A 20178-nucleotide genomic window follows, 5' to 3' on the forward strand; every position below is an offset into this window, starting at 1 on the left:
CCCGAAAGAGTAGATTGTGACGTCAGGTATTTTTCTGCGACACGATGGTCAGGGTTTCGGAGCCATTCACGGGTTGTCTGAGGTCTCTGCCACTGTCCCACTGGAGACTTGCTCTTAGTCTTTGGAGACAAAAGCTTCCCCTATGGCAAGCATTAATCTAGGAGCTTGAGGCTATGTTAATGTACAAAAAGCAAAACTACAGAAGCCAACCACCCAGGTTTCCAGTAAAGAATACGTTTAAATATGCACCTCAGCTCCAGGGGGACAACTACAAGGGTGGCCCAAGTGCCTCCGGTCCTTGCACAGGAAGAGATTGCCATGGAAACCGGAGAGGAAAGGAAGGGAGGGAAGGAGAGCCGAGCCTATCCATGCAGCGTTGCAAGAGAAAACCCCCACACCTCTAAGTGTCATGTGGATGGGGCAGCGGGGGCCCTGGGGGCCGGGCCCACCCTCAGGCTCACCTCCCCGGCGCCTCCTCTGGCAGGTGCTGTGGCTGTAGGGGAAGAGGGGCAGCTCCGGACGGAGGGCTATGTCTGCTTCTAAACACGAGGAAATGTGTTACCTGACAAAAGGTCTCAACAGGAAATCATGCTAGTAGCAAGAGAATATGGAGCCCTTCTTTAATTTCTTTCTCGTTTGGGCTCTGATGTAGGATAAGCCTAGACTCCCTTAAATTCCATTCCAAACAGCCAGCTGTCCCAGAAATACAGAAATTCCCTGGCCTTGGCACATGACTTTATATCATTTCTCACTTTGTAAATGTACTTCTTGTTGGCCAGATCTGGTGCTGCTGTGCTCTAGGACACAGGCACACGTGACCAGCTTTTCTAGAAACCTTGGTGTTCTTGATTTCAAACTGGAAATGAACGACTGGTGTTTAACCAAAAGAACCTGTGAACAAATTCATGGCCTGCTCATCTGGGAACAAACACATAATGCACAAATGAGCAGCACCCACACGCTCCTGCCTTCTCCTCCTTCCCTGGGGAGGCGAGGTTTCTAGCCAGCAAGGCTGCCTTCCCACATCGTAAAGCCAACTGGGCCGCGGTTCCAGAAAACACTGTCAAATAATCTCCTGTTACAATTGCCATTTGATTGATAAACAGTTCCAGTGGGAATCTTAAGGGAAAATAAATCTCAGCTTGAGATTGGCCAGTCAAGGACACCCAGATGCAAAGCTCATTAACTAGTTTTTTGCAAGACAGAGCCATTAGTTAAAGGTTATACAATAACATGCCATACAGTTTTGTTTTTGATACTGGCATTTCTGCTGTGCCTACCAAGCCAAGCAAATGTGAATAAAATAATGAATATAGCGTACACACACACAGACACACACAGACACACAGACACACACACACACACACACACACACACACACACATCCAAACCTCCCACCTCCCGATCTTTCTGAACGGCTCTCACTTGTCTTTGCTGCTTTGTACAGTTCTGTATTCATTTCACAAAACACAGGAATCATTCCTTACCTTTCCGCGTGAGATATTCTGCCACCAGGGCTGTGACATGGACATAACACATCGCTGCCTACAATAAAAGACACATGCTTCAGAATCATATCATAATGCTCACGGACAGGAATCTAATGACTGCACGTACTTACAATAGGTCTCAAGGGAACTAGGGTTCTAATGGCTGACATCTTACCTTTTGAAAAAGGTGGAACACTTCACATAAAATGAAATTTTGAAACAAATTGCAAATTGAGACAAATGGTAGTAAATATACTAAGTCTCATTTCTATTTTGAATTACTGAATTTTAACATAAAAGATAAAAAAAGCATTTTTTCTTATACTATTGAAAATTCCTGCATCATTTCTCTTAAGGTAAAAAGAGGCCCATTTGAAGAAAAGGTGTGTGCCTTCCTAGATTCTGGGAGAAGTTCTCATATTTCAGCAGCTAATATATTTTTCTCTCAACTTAAGAAAATGTAGTAACTACTTCCCGACATAGAATTATAAACCAAAATTATAACTTAATGTTATAATTAATGTTAATGTTAGATAACATTATGAACACCTTAAAATGAAAGAAAAATAAAAATAATCTCTTTTTTTTTTTTTTTACTAAGTTGCCACAGTGTTATAAAAAAAAAAAATCACAAATAGCTGTTGGAAATGAACCTGATTCTGATGCCTGAACCCCTGGTTCTTGTCAGAATGACAGAAAAATCACTCCTACCAGTAATATGTAATTCACTGTTATCACAGCTAAAATATAGTTCAGAATAAATTTATGGTCAAACAGAATGGACTTCTTGAATAATCAATACATAAAAATAGCTACATGAAACTTTCAGATGTAGAACATAATTTTACTAATTTAGACAATTAACAGAAGTTTAAAAGTAAAAGCATGCTTCTTTGGTAATACTGTTGATCATACCTAAATGTCTTAGGCACAAATCGTAAACAGTTTTTGGGGGAACAAAGACCCTGCCATACAGCCTACTGCTTTCTTTGATTTTGCCCCTTTTACAGATGATGTCATGGAGACCCAGAGGGGTTAACAATGGACTCAATGTCACAGACTTAGTGAGAGTTGGACGTGAGATTCAGTCTGTCCCCGGGGCCTGCGCGCCTAGCTCCCTGCCGCCACTCTGTCTACTTAGGGAAACGTGGCCCCTCTGTACAAGGGTAGTGCTCTCACACCTACCACATCCACAGACAACAGACCACCTCACAAAGGAAACAGCAATGTCCTATCATTGCTTTAAGAACAGGAAAATTAAACTTCATCATAAAAGAGCTGGATTTTAGGACTAGACAGAAGTTTCGATGCAGGAGCTGAGCACACTGGAATCAGCAGGCCATCTATGTGAACATAGGTGCTAAGAGCTTTCAGAAAATGCTCTCTTGTGGCAGGAACATGCCTCTACCATGCTGTAAACTACCGAGATGCTTAGAAGACTATGAAGTATCACTTCTTTAATTACTGGGATATTTTCTTAAAATTGGTTTCTTTTCTTTTTTTTTTTTAATGTTTATTTATTTTTGAGTGAGCGGGGAGGGGCTGCAGGGGTGGGGTGGGGTAGAGGATCCGAAGCAGGCTCTGCGCTGACAGCAGAAAGCCTGATGTAGGGTTTGAATTCATGAATTGTGAAATCGTGACCTGAGCCGAAGTCAGATGCTTGACCTACTGAACCACACAGGTGCCCCGTTAAAATTGGTTTCTTCTAGCGAATGAGACATAACTAGTTTCTCCCAAAATCCGAGATTGAGAGGCTTGCAGGACTACCTCAGAGAGATCCCCATTTTTGACGTGGATCCTGGCCATGCTGTCCAGCCACGTCTTCCTGAGCTCGGGAGTGCTGGCATAGGACTTGGCCAGACTGTACTGGAGGTCTACCAGCATCTCCGGGTCATTCTCGTGCTCCTTCATTTGGGCGGTGGCCATCAGAACTGTGCGGATCCTTTTGGTCAAGTCCTTCACGTCCGAGGAGAAGGTGGTGTGCTAAAGCAAGGTGGAAGAAGGACACACGGGTTCAGCTGTGTTCTGCCTGTCCGCACACACACCAGATGATGAGGCAGTCTTGGGGGCCACCCACCTTGATGAGCCTGTCACTGTTGGCACAGTTGTTGATGATGGACAAGGACTGCTGGAATCTGGTTCCCCCGATCCCAACAACGTCTGCTATCAGCTGGCTGACAGAAATAATGACCTTAGGGACACACAAATGTGAACAGATCATTTCACCTTCAAATGACTCCCTAAACTTGGCTCTTGTCTTCAGTTAGGATGTGCAAAGTTTTGAGCACAGATCATTTCAGTGCAGGAAACAATGCCTGAGTCATCTTTTTCCCCTTCCAAGAATCATTCCAGAAGGTGACTTTGCTATCCTTAAGTATTTTGTTTGCACAGCAAAATGCTAATCAGGAGGACCTAGGCACGAGAATCAGATAAGACCTTATCACTTGGATAGTTACTCGCTTTCTCTAATAAAAAGGGAGACCTTATCACTTACCCCATCAGTTACTGGTTTGAGCTTATACACACTAAATATTCAATAAGTGGACTGTCCTTTATACTTTTTTATTAAAAAGTGCAGGGGGGGGAGCACCTGTCTTTACTGGGGTCTGTGAAGTGCTCTGCCTTTACCCAGTTATACAAAGTAAAAAAACGGGTGTCATCCTTATTCCCTCCTTTTCCTTCACCATCCCCTCCATTCCTTCACAATCAGTCTCTAAGCACTGTGAACTCATGCTCTTCTTCTAACCTTACCATGCCTAGTCTAGGGCACCATCCTCTCTGGCCTGGATTTGACCAAGGTTTCCCCAAAGTCTCTCCAGCTGAGCCCTTGACTCCCCTGATCCATTGTCAGCTCTAGGTGCAGGTGATCCCTCCAAATATGCAATGATGTCTTCTTGACTTGCTCTCACCCGTATTCTTAATTCACCATGAGGACGTCGTCCAGCTCCCTGGATAGGCCCTTCCCCTGGTGCATCCATGGCCTGACACATGCTCACCCTCTAGATGTGCTAACCTCTGTTGCTCCTTCCCATCTTCTGAGAAGCCTCCCTGCCCCGGCCAGATGCTCCTCCCCTCCGTGGTGCACTCAAGTTCCTCTATCACGGCACTGGGGACAGCGCACCGACAATGGGGTCTGTCTTCCAGTGGACTGTACACTCCATGAGGGCCAGGGGAGGGTTGTTTGGTTCATGGTTGTATCTGTGAATTCTAGCATGTAGTTTGCAAACAATAAGTATTTACTTAAAAAAGGAATAAACAGAGATAGAAAAGGCACTCCTACATGAGTTTGTAGAAAAAGGGAGTCTATAAAAATACTTAAGACTTTTCCATATCTTGCACGGTTCCTGGAGCAGAGCATCTGAGACATGTTAACTCTGGAGGGATGGTAGGTATGTCAGTAGATGGAAGACAGAAAAGAACCACTATGGACTTTCTATGTTTTTCAGCTAAGATGTTCGCTATTGGGCATCCTCATGTAGATTCTAATAGATTGTGATTCAATGGAATTTCAGTCGGTCCAATACCGAGTCAATTTTCAAATGTCCCTTTACCGACAGAAACACATTCTGGGCCCAAATCTTACAATGTGGAGAATGAAACAAACCAAACCAGTGAACGTGACTTTCCAATTTTCCATTGCAAGGCCATACCTTGTTGTGCTTACACTGAGGTCTATTGGTAAGCGCGACAAAATCTTCCTGCTAAAACAGAACCCCATAGGGTACACCCGCGTTGAAAAGTGAAACTACACGCACTTGCAAATGCGTCCGGACAAAGGACTTCTTTCCAGTGTAGTCGAAGTTGTTCCTCATGAGGAAGTACAGCAGCTGGGAGGCCTCGGTTCTGATGGAGCTCAGCTTGGAGTTGCAGCATTTCAGGATCTCGTAGCACAGAGCAGCACACATGTCGGCCCTCCCTTCATAGAACGTCGAGGGAAACTGGGGGGAACAGCAGAGAGCGAGGCCCACGTGGTGATCAGTGCTCCCTTCAACCCCAGGTGCAAGGCAGACAAGTATGGTCATCGATGAGGACATCCCCGGGGGAAGCAGCTCACCTTATAAATGAATGACCTTAAGGCAGTGAAGACATTTTTCAAAGCCGTTTCAGACTGATGTTTTTGAAGAAAACACAGGTAGACGTCAAAAACTTTTTTCATGAGAGGATTATGTCCGTGGTCGGCCAGGAGCTGGTTCTTAAAACACAGAAGGACAGCTTGGTTAGTGAGACCCACTGGACACCTCAGCTAGGTTGCATACAATTTTCAGACTCAAAGGTTCAATTTTCTAGGTACTAAGACAACTTACAATTTAAACAAACTCTGCCATGAATCTCTAGGAAAACACAGAATCCTCTTGTGATACAAATAAGCCTACAACAAATTCATGCTTTGGAGAGTCTGCTTTTTTTCTTTTTTCTCTTTTAATTAAATGTTTTTAATGTTTATTTTTGAGAGAGAGAGAGAGAGAGAGAGAGAAAGAACATGAGCAGGGAAATGACAGAGAGAGAGGGAGACCAGAATCCGAAGCAGAGCTGTCAGCACAGAGCCCGACATGGGGCTTGAACCCATGAACTGTGAGATCATGACCTGAGCCGAAGTTGGACACTTAACCGACTGAGCCAACCAGGCGCCCCTGCTTTTTTCTAATAAGGGAGGGACTAATCATAAAACTTCCTAGCATACCGTAACGTGGTTTAAAGGACAACTATTCCTCAGTACTGATTTGGCTTCTATTTATTTACTTATTTTTACTGTTTACCAGCCACCAATACAGAGGTAATCTTTGTGACATCTTAATTCCAACAAAGAAGTGCCATTACAGGTTTTGGCTGATGAGTGGGCTGGAAAAAACCACTGAAGTGAGGTCCCCTAAAAGTAAGTTTGTTTTTTTCCAGGCTTCTCAGGGGACTCTGTTAAGTGATGAATAATAACCAGACAGCTTGGTAAGGTGGGAAAACATACAGGCTTTGATCAGGCCCCATTGATCATGTGCATGGATCTGCACAGGTAAACTGAGTCTTCCTCTTCCCACCTGTAAATGGCAGCCCTAGAACTGACCTTGCGCAGACACTGCGAAGACGTGAGTCAAGTACAGAAAGTGTCTGACGCATCCTTGATCGGGCTCAGTAAGTGGTGCCGGCAGGATTTTAAATATCATGGATTCTACTTGACAAAGCAAAACAGCAGGGCCACAATTCATACCTCTCATCATTCTGCAAGGGCTTTTCACACCAGCCGTAAATTCATACTAATTGAACACTTTGTTCAAAACTCTCATCAACTGCTGAACACACAGGTAGATATAGATGTCACCGAGCTAGAGGCCAGCATGCAACCATTGTGCCTTAGCGTATGTGACACTAAAGAGCTACATCTTCAAACACAGATAAGCCTGTCTGCACAAAGGTGTGTGTGTTTGGGACAAGTAGGCAAACATGATGATAAAAAAATGTCAAGAGGCCAGTGTCTCAAACCAATCTTACAATTTTTCCAAATGACTGGAGATAACTTATGTCCAAGTATTTCTGTTAAATAGCCAATTATGGCTGGGGTGTTAGTTCTAAGATTGACCTCACCTTATTTGGGGAGAAAAATTTTTACTCAAGGAATAAATTTTGTTTTCGTTGGTCCAGTGACTCACAGATGTACTCCCAGCTGGTAGGACACCTGGAATCCACAGTGATCTTTACAACATGAAATACTGAGCACAGTACTGAATTCCATCATGTGAAAGAGAAGCAATTTAATGAGTAGAAAATATGACTTAATTAACTGAATATGATATACTCTCAACCAAGAGCAGCTGTTTACCAACTGGAAAAAAGAAAGGGTGGTTCCAGTGTCCCGGGAACTGCTCACTTGGCTTGTTGTCTGTGAACATTACTTTTTCCAGGGCCCACCATCCTCCCTACTTATGGCTGGATTAAGGTTTGCACAGATCTGGATGTGAGCTTTCCTCCTCTCAGCACTCTTTGGGGGAGCATATCCAGAAGAGATAGTGTGGACAAAAATCGCCAGGAGCCTAGTCTTGCTGATGGAACTGGCCTGTCTCCAAGTTCTTCCCCCTGGAGTTAAATTTTCCTTCCTCGCACTTTCTTGTCAAGGTGTGTGTTCCTATTTTCAGGATTTAGTCTTCGTGGGTTCTGGTCTCAAAACCCAAATACAAGAATGCAGTTAAAACTCACTCACACGAAAATATAAAAAAATCCCTCATGTAAAGGGATAGAGGACCTCTCAACCCAGACACAACCCCATGTACCAGCTGCCATCTGCCAACTTCCAATCAATCTTCTTCTCTCCCTCTCTTGGTCTCTCTGCATGTCTGTCTCTTTTCACTAATTAGAAAGTAATATACACAAATGTAAAAAAAATGTTTGAACATTCAAAAAGGACGGGGGTTGGGAGGTGGGAAGCAAAACAGAACCACCCTTCACTTTTCCACTCAGAAGTAACCACAGGTAGCAACAGAGTGTATCTCATGTCCACCTTTTTATCCCTATGGACTTGTCCTGAAAATAGGAGAATTTCATTCAGGAAATTAAATGAGACGTTGCAACAATATGGAGGGCACGGCTATTCTCTAGCAACAAGGTGGAGAATAGGTTGTAAATAAATCTCAGGAGCTGTCGGATGTGCATGCAGGTTTGACTGTTGTAACGCGTCCTCCTTGGCAGAATGAGCCTTTCAGAGAACGAACGCTCAAAATCAAATTTTTAAAGATCCAGAAACAGGATAAAAACAAACTTAAACCTTGGGTACCAAAGTGAGAGGTCTAAAACCATGTTATTTAAAATAGATGTACCTTTCCTAGGCATACAGCGTTTAGTTTTATTTAGACATTGCTTTAAAAATCCAGTTTAGAGAAAAGCTGTGTCAGTTGCAAACGCTCAACAATCACTAAGGTGACCTGATTTCATGCGTTCTTGCAGACCAGGCTCACGGTTGTGTGAACCAGACCAGAAACTTCCTAGAAGAACCCAATGATCCAAGCGCCCTCCAACATCGCATACTGATTCTCCCCATGCAGCTCAAATCAAGAAAAGGCACTACGTGGAATTGTTAAAAATACATTATCAGATTAAATCTATAAACCCATCAAAAAGATCATCAAAGATCATTAAAGGCCAGCATTGACTTGGGGTTGTGTTAATCATAGACATTGTGAAATAGCCAGAGAAGAACACTATTTTTCTGCATGTAACTACCTTGGCTTACAAAACACATCCTTTTATGTATTAAATGAGACAACACATGTGAAAGCATCCAGCACAGGACCGGCAACTGGTAAGCGTTTGGTAATTCTCTTCTTTTTTTCTACATGAGAGATCATTCAATTACCTTGATATAACTCAGCTTAGCTTTTCTCTCTTTCTCCCTCTTTCCCTCCCCTATCACCACCTCCCTGCCATGCCTGGCTTAATGGAGAACAAGAACTTCGTCTGGTCAAATGTGCAGTGATCTTGGGCAAATCTTTTAACCTGTCTCAGTCTCAATCTCCTCATCTGTGAAATGAGTGATAAGAAGATCCACCAGGGCAGGCTAACGTGAAGATTAATGCTTGAGGCACAGAATAATAATAAATAAATAAATAGCAGGAATTTCATTCAATAAATAGCAGGAAACTAATAACAACAACAACAACGTTATTATTAAGGGTTTAAGTCTTTTCAAACATTTTCTTTCATTAAGACTACGATTTCTTGGGCCTGGGTGGCTCAGTTGGTTAAGCGTCAGACTTCCGCTGAGGTCATGACCTCACGGTTCAAGAGTTTGAGCCCCGAGTAGGGCTCTGTGCTGACAGCTCGGAGCCTGGAGCTGTTGTATCTCCCTCTCTCTGGCCCCGCACCCGCTCATGCACTCACACTCTTTCTCTCTCTCAAAAATGGATAAACACTAAAAAAATTTAAAAAAAAAAGAATATGATTTCTTGACTATCCTTGGCAACTTATTAGATGCGGTCAATTAAGAGACTCAGTAACGATGGTGCTGTATCTGTGGAAGATGATTTTTTTCCAATTATGTCAGTTAACTCAGTGTAAGAATTTAATTTTTCTGATACGCTCCAAATGGTGAGTCAGCTGAGTAAATATCTGCAGAGGAAGATCCTAGTGGCTGCCGTGCCAGGGGCCTCATGAACCTGCGAATCCAGACCAGCAAGCCTGCAGTGTGGCATGGCATCCAATAATGCCGTAACATCTGCCCATCTTTCCACTTCCTAATGGGGGTGCAGAGCTTTAAACGTTTTTGCACACACGCGTGTAGACTTCGACAGAGACCACCTCTGCACTAAAGCTCAGTCTTCTCTGTGGGTCTCAGGAGTTAGACCCTTTGTCATGGGCCCAGGAAGTCATGAACACAGGGTAGACGTTTTGGGATACTTCTTATCGATCCATGATACAGTAGGCATAACTGCCAAGTTCTAGGTAAGGAAACCAGGGTTTCCAGATGTCCAGCAGACCCAGCCGAGGCTTAGAATCTGGCTAATGGTGGAGCTGGGAGGTAAAGCCTGGTCTGTATCCGCAAAGTGGCAGATTCTTTCAAAGGCCATCCTACTTTAACCAAACAACGAGCGACAGATCGTTTTCTTCTAACCTTACAAATGAGAAATCTTAGGTCTGGAGACATGAGGTAATTTTCCCAAAGACATTCAGACAATAAATGTCACAAGCAGGGACCATCGGATGTTGTTTCTCTCTCAAGAATCGGGCAGAACCTACCTGGTGGCCAGACGCTGGAGACCTGGGAACCTTGATGAAACCTCTTCTTTAATATGAGGCAAGCATTTTCAAGGGGGCTAAGTATGGACTGTAGGCTGTGCAGTGAAGAAACTGTCACTGTTCTCACGTGCCCGCAGACACACCTCTGCTGCATGTGCCCTTACCCCCGGCCACACAGCACCAGGCTTTCCTGCTCGTTGGCACGGTGGGGCCCAGGCAGAGGGCAAAAAGCCGTGTCCCAACTACTGTTCCGAACTTAAGGATTCTCAGTTAGCAGTGGTACAGGCATACCCTGGCCAACACTCACATTAAACATGTCATTGCCTATTTGGACAACAGTTTTTAACTAAAAACACTCAAAAGAAAATGGAAAGAGGTTCCAAACGTGGTTCTGGTAGAGCAGAGGCTCTCAAGTGGTAGCATTCAGGTCTCACCCCGAGACTTTCGGATTCAGCCAGTCTAGGTGAGGGCCTGAGAACCTGCCTTTCTAACATGCTCCCAGGGTTTCCAGCTGCTGCCACCCAGGGGACCACACTCTGAGAGCCACAGGAGTGGAGGCTCCGTGTAATAAGACACTGCTGTCCTCACACATATTCGATTAGAGTCCGCATTTCCTGGTCTCTCATCTGGGTTCCTAGTAATGACATTTCGTGGGGACACGAGTGGTGTGGCTGCTAAGAAGAATAAAGGTATATTATAATAAAGTGACATGATATCAGGGCAACTATTTTTATCCTAATAAAGTAATGCGCTTTATGAGAAGCAGAGATAAGTAAAGCAGAGAACGACTCTGGCTGCATTTTCCAAATATCCTTGGAAACAAACACACTGTTTTGGTATTCGTGGCATATTAACACTAATTCAATTTCCTCCTTCCACGCTAGAAATGGAAGAAATCGTTTAGCAAGACTAGGTAAGTGTTAAGTTCCTAAAATCAAGCGAGTGGCTTGAGAGACCATCTCTACCTACTTGACTGTTACTTGCTAAAACCTACAAATAAGACAAACACCACCTTTTATTGTCTATCCTTGAAACGTTTCTATCACTGAAGTTACTGACAGATTTTTAAAAACTGTAAAAGGTGAATGCGTGTGTACTTATTTTAACTGCCGCTACATTTGGATATGTTCAAAGGTGGTAGGGGTGGCAATGTCTGATCAGGTTCCCATATTATCACCCTTGAGGGCACAGCAAACCGTGTTCCCCAGATGGATGCTTTCTTCTGGCCAAGAGGTAACCACCTCCAGGAACTGGTGGTGGTAAGCTTTATTTTATTTCAGGGAATTCGAGTCATTAGCTACGGAACGGTTTCATTAAGGGATTGTAAGGGTTTATGGTTTCTTTACAGGGGCAAAAACAGTCGCTGAGACAAAAAATACAATATAGGAAGCTCTTGCCGGTTCAATTAAACACGCACAATGAATTTACAAGGTAAAAGCTCTGACCACGAACAGCTGTTCAATACCAACCTTAAATGCCAGTGTAAACAGAGACAGAGTGTCCAGAGCCGTAAGGCACACCTCCGTAGCAATGTTGGCTTCAAGTAGGGACTGGTGAAGGACGTCAGCGTCTGAGTGGCCATAGCCTGCGTGAATTACAACACGAGGTTACTGCAGGGGGCTGCAGAGAGGGCGGTGGCCCGATACAATCACGCAGTCAACTTTTGATTATTTAGGGAAGGCTTCCTTTGGGGCTTTGTCTCCCTGTTTGCCCTTTTCATCGGTGGTGGGGCAGGGGATAGGTAATTAATAATGCATCTGTTGGGTTATGACTCTACAATTCCGGAAGGGAAAGAATGGCAGCAACCATTTATTTTGCATTGGCCACGTGCCAGCAATCATTCTATGAACTTTACATGTATTCGCTCATTTAATCCCTCAATGGCCCTATGAAGTATGTACATTATTAAACCCTTTCTGCAGATAAGGAGACAGAGGCAGAGGAAGGCTAAACAGCTTGCCTTAAGTCGCACAGTTAGCCCACAGTGGGCACCAATCCACCGAGTACTTGGCTGAGCTGCTGGGACGGGAGGGGCGGTGAAGGAGGCTGAGGCTTCCCAAGCTTCCCACATGGACACAGGCAGCAGAGGAGCACAGGGGTTAAGAAAATGAGCCCAGGGTCAGCCTGCTGGTCCCTGAATCCAGCTCAGCCACGTGCTAGCTGTGTGACCGTGGGCAAGTTATTCGGCCTCTTTATACCTCTGTGTCCTGGCCTGTAGAACGGGGACAATAATAGTATCTACCTCAAAGGGTTGCAGTGAGCATTAAGTTGGTTACAATTTGTGAAATTCTTAGAATAGTGCCCGGCGCATGGTGAATGCTATGTAAGTGCTGAATCGTTAAGGTGAAGAACTAGGCATGATAATCAAGAGTTGACTGCACTGCTAATAGTATTCTACTTGTTTTATCAAAAAGCACGAAAGCCAGTATGTCTGAAGGAAACATTTAAGAAAAGGAAAGGACTTGAAGAATCCTAATTTAAATACAAACTGATATCTACTATACGTGGCTATAAACTTCAATTTAGTACTGACATAAATGTAGCTTGACATACAATTTGAGATATTACATTATGAAATGATATGCATTAGCAGAAATACATACAGGGGTGCAAAGATGTTACAGGACTGATCTAGATGACAAAGAAAGATGGCACTATAATAAAACGTCATGTAATGTCTTTCTCCCAGGAGCGTAAGCAAATCAACACTTACTATGTAGGTAATTTTCTTTATACTCCAGAGAGGAGGACACTTTGTATACAGATCAGGAAAATGAAGTGCGGAAAACCTAGAGAATTTTCTTGAGGCCATTAATGGGGGAAAAAAAAAACCCAGAAACTGCACCCTAAATTCCTGATCCAGGTCACCATATCATAGTACCTGTTACTAGGACAAAGTAAAGTAACTAGCCCGATGTTATTCTCGCTTGAGCAAATGTCAGAGTTACAGAATGATTTTTAAAAGACTACAAAACAGACTTTCCAAGTTACTGAGAAAGATGGATATATTTTGGTAATAAGGTCAGCCAAGGCATCACCCGTTTGGCATGGTTTGTTTGGTAAGATACAGAGATGATGAAAGAGGAAAACGGACTGTTAATTATTGTTAAAGTGATCATACAATGGGGCAAGAGGGGAACAAATAAATACAGCACCTTTTGTTAGATCAACCAAAATTATCACAGGTCACAAAGACCCTTTGTTGAGGGCTGCCGTTTACCCCTACTGATGGGTAATGATCTGGGTTAAATTGTCCCAAGAACTGGCTTTGGTGATTACTTTAATTTTTTTCTTGGCACAGAACTGACATTTTCTTTTTCTAGGTAACTTCTTGGCTACGTGTATGCAGATGCGATCGCCTACACGCTTAAGGATTTCCACTGTGTTTACTTTCAGCTGGAGGTCTAGACCAATCCAGGACTGAAATTGGGCCATGTGTTGTCTTTAAAACATATAATCAATGGCTATGCTAGTTAAGTTTTTATATAACTACGTATCCATGTATGGAAACATGACAATGACAAATTTCTCTAAACTCTTACACCATCCATGAATCTTGACCTTGTCTATCTGATCTCCTTAAGGGGGACAGTCAGATTCATATGGAGTCTGTCTGCCTGTGTCTGAATTATCTAAGAATAAAAGAAATGATCTTTTTAAGCCACAGTTGGTTATAATTTTGCTTTTTGTTAAGCCCTCATCTCAAAACAGAGGATTATTGGAAGGGTTGTGGGAGGGGGGCTGGGCTAAATGGGTAAGGGGCATTAAGGAATCTACTCCTGAAATCATTGTTGCACTATATGCTAACTAACTTGGATGTAAATTAAAAAAAGAAAAAAGAAACAAGAAATCAGCAGGATTCCTGAGCTGGTGTTATTAAAAAGCCCCTAAAAGTAAGGGGCAGCATGGAGAGGTTATGTAAGTGGTAGACACTGCAGGGACAGTTTACTGAGAGATGCTCCGGTGGAGAAGGCTTGTCTCAACACCTGGAACAAAGCCGTGCACGAGGGAAGGCTTTAGTCAGCGGTTACCATAGGAAAGGAACTGACTTGGTATATCCAAAAAGTGATCGTAAGAGAAAAAGCAAGTTCTTAAGGTATTGGTCAGCAACTCACTGAAGCTGATTAAGTGGATTCTGACCCCAGCAAGCAAGAAGTGCTGTGTTAACCAACCCTACTGATTTTCCCTAGGGGACAGCGCTCGGGGCACTGACTGTCTTCAGCCAGGCTGGTCAGGGAGAGGAGGACTTCCTCCCTTCCCCAGTGTGCCATCTTTGGCATGCACATCATGGACTGCTCTTATGTACACACTTTTTGTTCTGATGTCACTCTGTGATAAAGGATTTATTCTAGAATCCCCAAATCTTTTAAACACTCAGAGGCCAGGGATGAGATTTCTTCCCCTATCTAATGTCATCTGCTATGTTAGACTTAATTAACCTTGCTCTGTTTAATAAACTGTTACCAGAACAGCTCGACTGAATAATGCTGACCACATCTGTAAACTGTTTCCCCCTCTCCACTGCCATGACATCAGAGGTGATGTGGTGGGAGGGACACAGCTACATGCCTTTTCCAAACATGAGAGGACATTCGAGCTCGAAGAAGTCAGATATGTATTCTCATAGGGGGCACTTTCTTTTCAACAGCTGCCCTTACCCTTTATGAAACCAGAATTCTTGTTTTTATTGTTAATTTTTTTCCCTCTGGCCCATATAATAGAAATCCAGAAAACAATACATTTTATGAGAATAATGTAAATACTACTAAATGACAAGGAATCTTCTTGCTAAAAGAAGTCCCCAAATGTTCACAAGAGACTCTAAAATACAGAGAACAAGCTGAGGGTTGCTGGAGGGGTTGTGGGTAGGGGGATGGGCTAAATGGGTAAGGGGCATTAAAGAAGACACTTGGGAGGAGCACTGGGTGTTATACACAGGGAATGAATCACTGGAATCTACTCCTGAAATCATTTTGCACTGTTTGCTAACTTAGATGTAAATTTAAAAATAAATTAACTGATTAATTAAGAAAAAAAAGAAGTCCCCAAATGTGGAAGATCCAGTCTCCCAGGTTTATTAACTCATGGTCTCCAGCGTTTACTAACTGCATGTATTTTTGCAATGTAGCAGGTGGACCAACCCCTACATCATCTATTGTTCATCTCCATCCCATTTTTTACTGCTAAAAAGGTTTTCCTCACAAATGAGCAGAGAGGAAACAGGAGAAATAAGGAATAATATTCCCAGGCAAAACTTACGTGATCTTGCTGTCTGTCCTCTGATTCACACACACACACACACACACACACACACACACACACACACACACACAAATATGCTCAAAATGATTTGTGGAATGAGTCTAAAATCTCAGTTTATACTCGAGGAAATGGTTATGCCATCTGCTCTCTCTGACCAATGCCTCAACCTAATGTTGAGCAGTGTCTGAAAATAGTACCTGTTATGGGATTTACATCTCAAACTGGGAAAACACTTGGTTTATGTATACATTTTAATTTAAAGTCCTTTTTAAGGGTATTAAAAACATAAACATGACTGACTTTGAACAGGCATTTTGCCAGACTTTGAGTTCTGAAACCCCATCAATTACAAGAAGTACCAATGACTGGCTGCCATATTAGATGTACTAGGTAAGATACAGGTGTAAGATAGGTCTGTTATAACTCAAAGATATACCCTGATATTATAAATGCTAGAAAATGTGCAAAAATGTATTTCTCAATAAAGGAAACTGTCTCAGAATCAAAAAAAGTGGCTTTATAAACAAACATTTCATTTACTATCTTGAGTATATGTATGCCTTCAAAGCATCCAAGTCCATTTTTACCTATTTTAAAAAATATATTGCCAGGCTTAAAACCTTTTGAAAAATATTAATTTTACTTCAGAGGATATATGCATTCTCTGTATCTTTCCTATTAATTCAATATTATATCAAGGAACTTTATCACTGATACTCATTTTCTTACTTGTACTTCATAGACATCAAAGAATTCCAGAGTTAGATGGGGTCTTACAAACCTACTCGTCCAACTCCTCACCTTCTCTTGTGATGTTTAAGTAACCTGAAGAATACCCCCAGTGGGTCTTCATCCAGTCTCTGTTTTCACACCTCCAGCTCCAAGTGCCCACGCTAGCTAATGGGCAGTTCAGTTAGAAAATGCTTTTGCATAATGACCTGAAATCTAATTCTCTGCAACTTACTCCATGACCTTGAACTCTCTCTTATACTGGATTATATGAAACACAGGTTTTCTTGAAGTGTTTCTACCTCTTGCTGGCTTTCCCCCCCTCATACCAGTGGGAAATATGAATTCTCATACAAATAGATTTAATATATTCCTAGGGCAACATATAACATCAAAGTAAATGCAAGGTGTTATTTTATATGTTTTGCACATGTATCACCTATTTGCAAACGTGTTTCACTTAGCTTCCCTCTCATAGCTTGGCTTATATAAAATACTCTATATGCAGCTATCACTCTCAATATACCATTTGACACAAATGTCTTCTGTTGACACACAATGGAGGTACTTTACAATAAAAAGGTCAATGTGTTAATGTTATACACATTTACTTTTCATGTACCTGGGTAATGACTCAAAGTTAATGAACCTCTCTGTATCTTTTGAGTGTTTTTTTTTTTTTTTTGAAATAGTTAAAGACTATTTTGAGCACAGTAGGATTTGTAATTTTCATTGTTTCCTATCAAAATCCAAGAGTAAGAACCTGCCACGGTGACATGTGTACTGCATATGGTGTCCCTTCCCACGTCCTACATGGATGTGCTAATGGGGGCATGAAAGTTGGCCTCCATTGAATTAAATTTCCTGTGGTCTTCTGCTGCTCCCTGCTGGTCAAGCTGAGGCCTGGCAAAGCCTTTCCTACTCAAAGAAAAAGGCAAAACAAAAAATGCAGTGGTGTATGGGGGACTCTTTCTATTTTTATTCTTTTCTAAAAGAAATTCATTGTAGACTCTGGCACCCTACAAATCTCTCACATACTGGATCTATGTCATATATTGGATGGTCCAACAGAAGGTACTGTATTCATTGTTAAAGAAGAATTTTTTAGGAAGACATATATACCTACAGACTTCCCACAGAACACCCAGGTACAGGTGTGAAAATAATCATGTATGTATATATACATATACATGCTCACACACATACACATGTATACATATAGCACATACTTCTCTGTGGCTTCTGGGCAAACTGACAATTTGGAGCTCAAAAAGCTAACAGAGGGAAAGGCTGACACCACCCAAATACATCATCAGATTTAGAGATGTAAATGAAGACTGAGTTCTTGAAGAAGATGCAAGGACTGTGAGACACCAGAACCAATTTGGGATGAGCAGGAATTGTAGGAATACAGGAGAAGGCTCAAAGAATCAGTTACACACTGTTTATTGGGAAGGCAGAAGGAGAAGCTCTGATGGAGGATGGTGTCACTGAAAACTGACTGAAGCAGAAACTATGGGAACAAAGAGGAGAGAGGCAGGAAGGACGGGCTCTCCGTGGGTAGCAGGAAGAGAGGATGGATATCAACCACGTTAGCAATATGGTCCTTGGCTGCAAAACACAGCCAGCTGTCTCTCCCCTCCAATTCAAGCCACCATTGCAAAATCTGTTTGCAGTGGGAGAAGCTGCCGTAGTTCTTAGTGGATTAAGGTTATTTATTCATGTGCCGATCATTCACTTGACTTTTGTTTTCTGTGTTTCCTGAATGATTCTTTGGAGGTGGGGACTTGGTCTGTTGATTTATTTTTTAAAGTGCTTTAAAGTTTAAGTATTTATTTCAACTGATGGCGAGGTAGTCCCTGTGTTATAATCTGCACAAAGGCCGTGTAGCAACTTCTGCAGAACAATGGGAATTTAATTTCTGTTTGCTAAATGGGAAATGAAAACAAAAAACAACAAAATTTTTTGTTTTGTTTGTTTCAACCCCTTGGCTACAGAGCTAGAAAAAGCCCTAACAGACAAGAGGTGAAAAAATGAAGTGCTGTGGCCTTAGATGTGTTACTAACATATGTCCTGCAGCTGAGTATAGGACTCAGAACTAGCTCTTGAAAGCTACCAATTCAGTGTGTGGCAGGCAAACATAATACGGATCTATATTATGCTTAGAATTTTATAGAGAGTCTATGCCCATTGCACTTAACTTCGTTGGGGTAGAAGAGGGGACAGCTGTTATATATTTCGATTCCTTGGCCTTCTTACTCTGAACTACTACCAACTTAAAGTATTGAGAATATTGTCTTTACTCTTAGCCTATATTAAGAAAGAGGTATGAAGATCACAATGAGTGCAATTCCTATGATTAGAAATGATGAGAAGATATTAATTAATAACTACATTAAAGACATGGAATGAGAACAAGTAATCGTCTAGATTAAACAACTAGCTGCATTATACCTGGAGAAAAGATGAAACAATTCAGAGAACATGTCACTAACAGAAATGGTATTTATTATAAATGATCGCCATTAGTTTTTAAAATACTGCATGGCTGATATTCTTTTAGGTTTTCTGCTTTGAGAAACCCTTAGAAAGATGAAACATGTACATGTTTCTAGAACTAGTACATGATGCCATGTCCCCTCTGATGATTTGAAAAAAGTAAATTAAAACTATGCTCCCCCTTTTTGGTAGAATCTCTACTGTGAAGTTAGAAAGCCCCAAAGTTAGGAAGGCAAGATGAACGAAAAGGTCTCAGTTTGCAAGTGAAGCGGCCTCATAAGCAGACTCCAACCTGATTAAATCTTACCATTGTCTACAGAAATTCCAAGCACACTTGATATCTTTCTCACACTGAAAACACAGAAAAAGTCACTTTGTTATTGGCTTTTCCACACCCTCACAAATTGATTCATGGGCTTTATGTTTTCACAGCAGTTTAAGGATTAACATACATTCAAAGCTGGAATGTCAGAATGTGGACACGTGATCAGTTACATGCATGGGCTCAGAAGAGTGAAAGGGACCTGTTCCAGATGCCCTCAGGACTTCCAGAGGGAAAATGCAAGTATTAAGTTAAAAACAGCAAGAGAATGTTTGGCTGTCAAACCTGCCAAATTTTACGTTAAAAAATACTGAACGGAGGGGTTGGGACACTTTCAGGTCTAATGCCGTAGCTGACCACGTTCCGCATTATGTCACTCTCCTCCAAAGAAGGGGATTTCGCCATGAACTCTTCATCCCACTTGCTCTGAGCTGGAAGAAAAGTCAGGTTGGTGATGTGGCGCAGTGCGGCCTGGGGCTCTCCCCTCTGAGGTGTCACATGAGATGGCTGGCTGTTACGATGGCATGTCATGGGACTTACTGTGGTTAAAAGTGAGAGAGTTATCCAGGCTGCCCAGCTGCTGCAATCTGGCATGCATCATTCCTGTTCTGTTACGGGAAACAGGCAATGTCTGAGACTTTCGATCATGAACTATGGGTCCCAACCCCTCCTGGTTCCTGCAACATGAGTGAAATGGGATAGAAGCAAAAGTTAGACTTGTTACACTGCAGCAGGACGAGGAGGGTTAGTGAGGCCAGGACACAGCACAAGGGACGGCCACACGCCAGCCACGTGCAGCGCAGCCTTCTGGGGCCAGAGGAGCCAGAGATGCACACACAGGCCTCAGCTCTAAAAGGGTTCACAGCAAAGCACCTGACGACAAAGAAGCAAAAACCAAGCTGAAGCAAGGAAATTTCCAGTTCTAGAAAGTACTTTAGAGATGCTGCTTTTAAAAAATTTGAGCATCTGTCTGAGATGGTGCTAAAGATTAGCGTTCTGACAACTGCCAAACACCACGAACCTTTTCGGGTTAAATAGGTTATTAAAGAGCAAAAAAAAAAATAAAAAAAAAATCTTTAATAAAAATAATGCATTGGAAGAAGCAGAGAACAAACATGCAATGAGAAGGATTATATGAGGTGGTTTTAACACCTTTATTCT

General features: G+C 42.3%; 1 protein-coding gene across 15 annotated transcripts in view; it reads right to left on the bottom strand.

Annotated features, from left to right (window-relative positions):
• The window catches only part of DOCK9 (dedicator of cytokinesis 9), a 332962-nt gene that overhangs the window by 75016 nt on the left and 237768 nt on the right, over positions 1–20178 (bottom strand). For 6 of the 15 annotated variants that reach the window (XR_006215038.1, XR_006215044.1, XR_006215032.1 and 3 more), the window contains exons 38-45: positions 19558–19694; positions 11675–11790; positions 5545–5682; positions 5246–5428; positions 3568–3681; positions 3258–3473; positions 1488–1545; positions 462–539 (exon numbers count right to left, since the gene is read on the bottom strand). Coding sequence is in view for 12 of the 15 variants with exons in the window: in XM_042979621.1 (XP_042835555.1) it covers positions 462–539; positions 1488–1545; positions 3258–3473; positions 3568–3681; positions 5246–5428; positions 5545–5682; positions 11675–11790; positions 19558–19694 (1040 nt within the window). In the remaining 3 variants the exon portion in view is untranslated. Of the gene's footprint in view, positions 1–461; positions 540–1487; positions 1546–3257; positions 3474–3567; positions 3682–5245; positions 5429–5544; positions 5683–11674; positions 11791–19002; positions 19047–19557; positions 19695–20178 lie in introns of those variants that run through there. The other 9 variants (XM_042979622.1, XM_042979630.1, XM_042979635.1 and 6 more) reach the window with 6 other exon arrangements.

This window comes from Panthera tigris, chromosome A1 (assembly GCF_018350195.1).
Source record: "Panthera tigris isolate Pti1 chromosome A1, P.tigris_Pti1_mat1.1, whole genome shotgun sequence".
In the NCBI taxonomy this organism is placed as follows: Eukaryota; Metazoa; Chordata; class Mammalia; order Carnivora; family Felidae; genus Panthera; species Panthera tigris.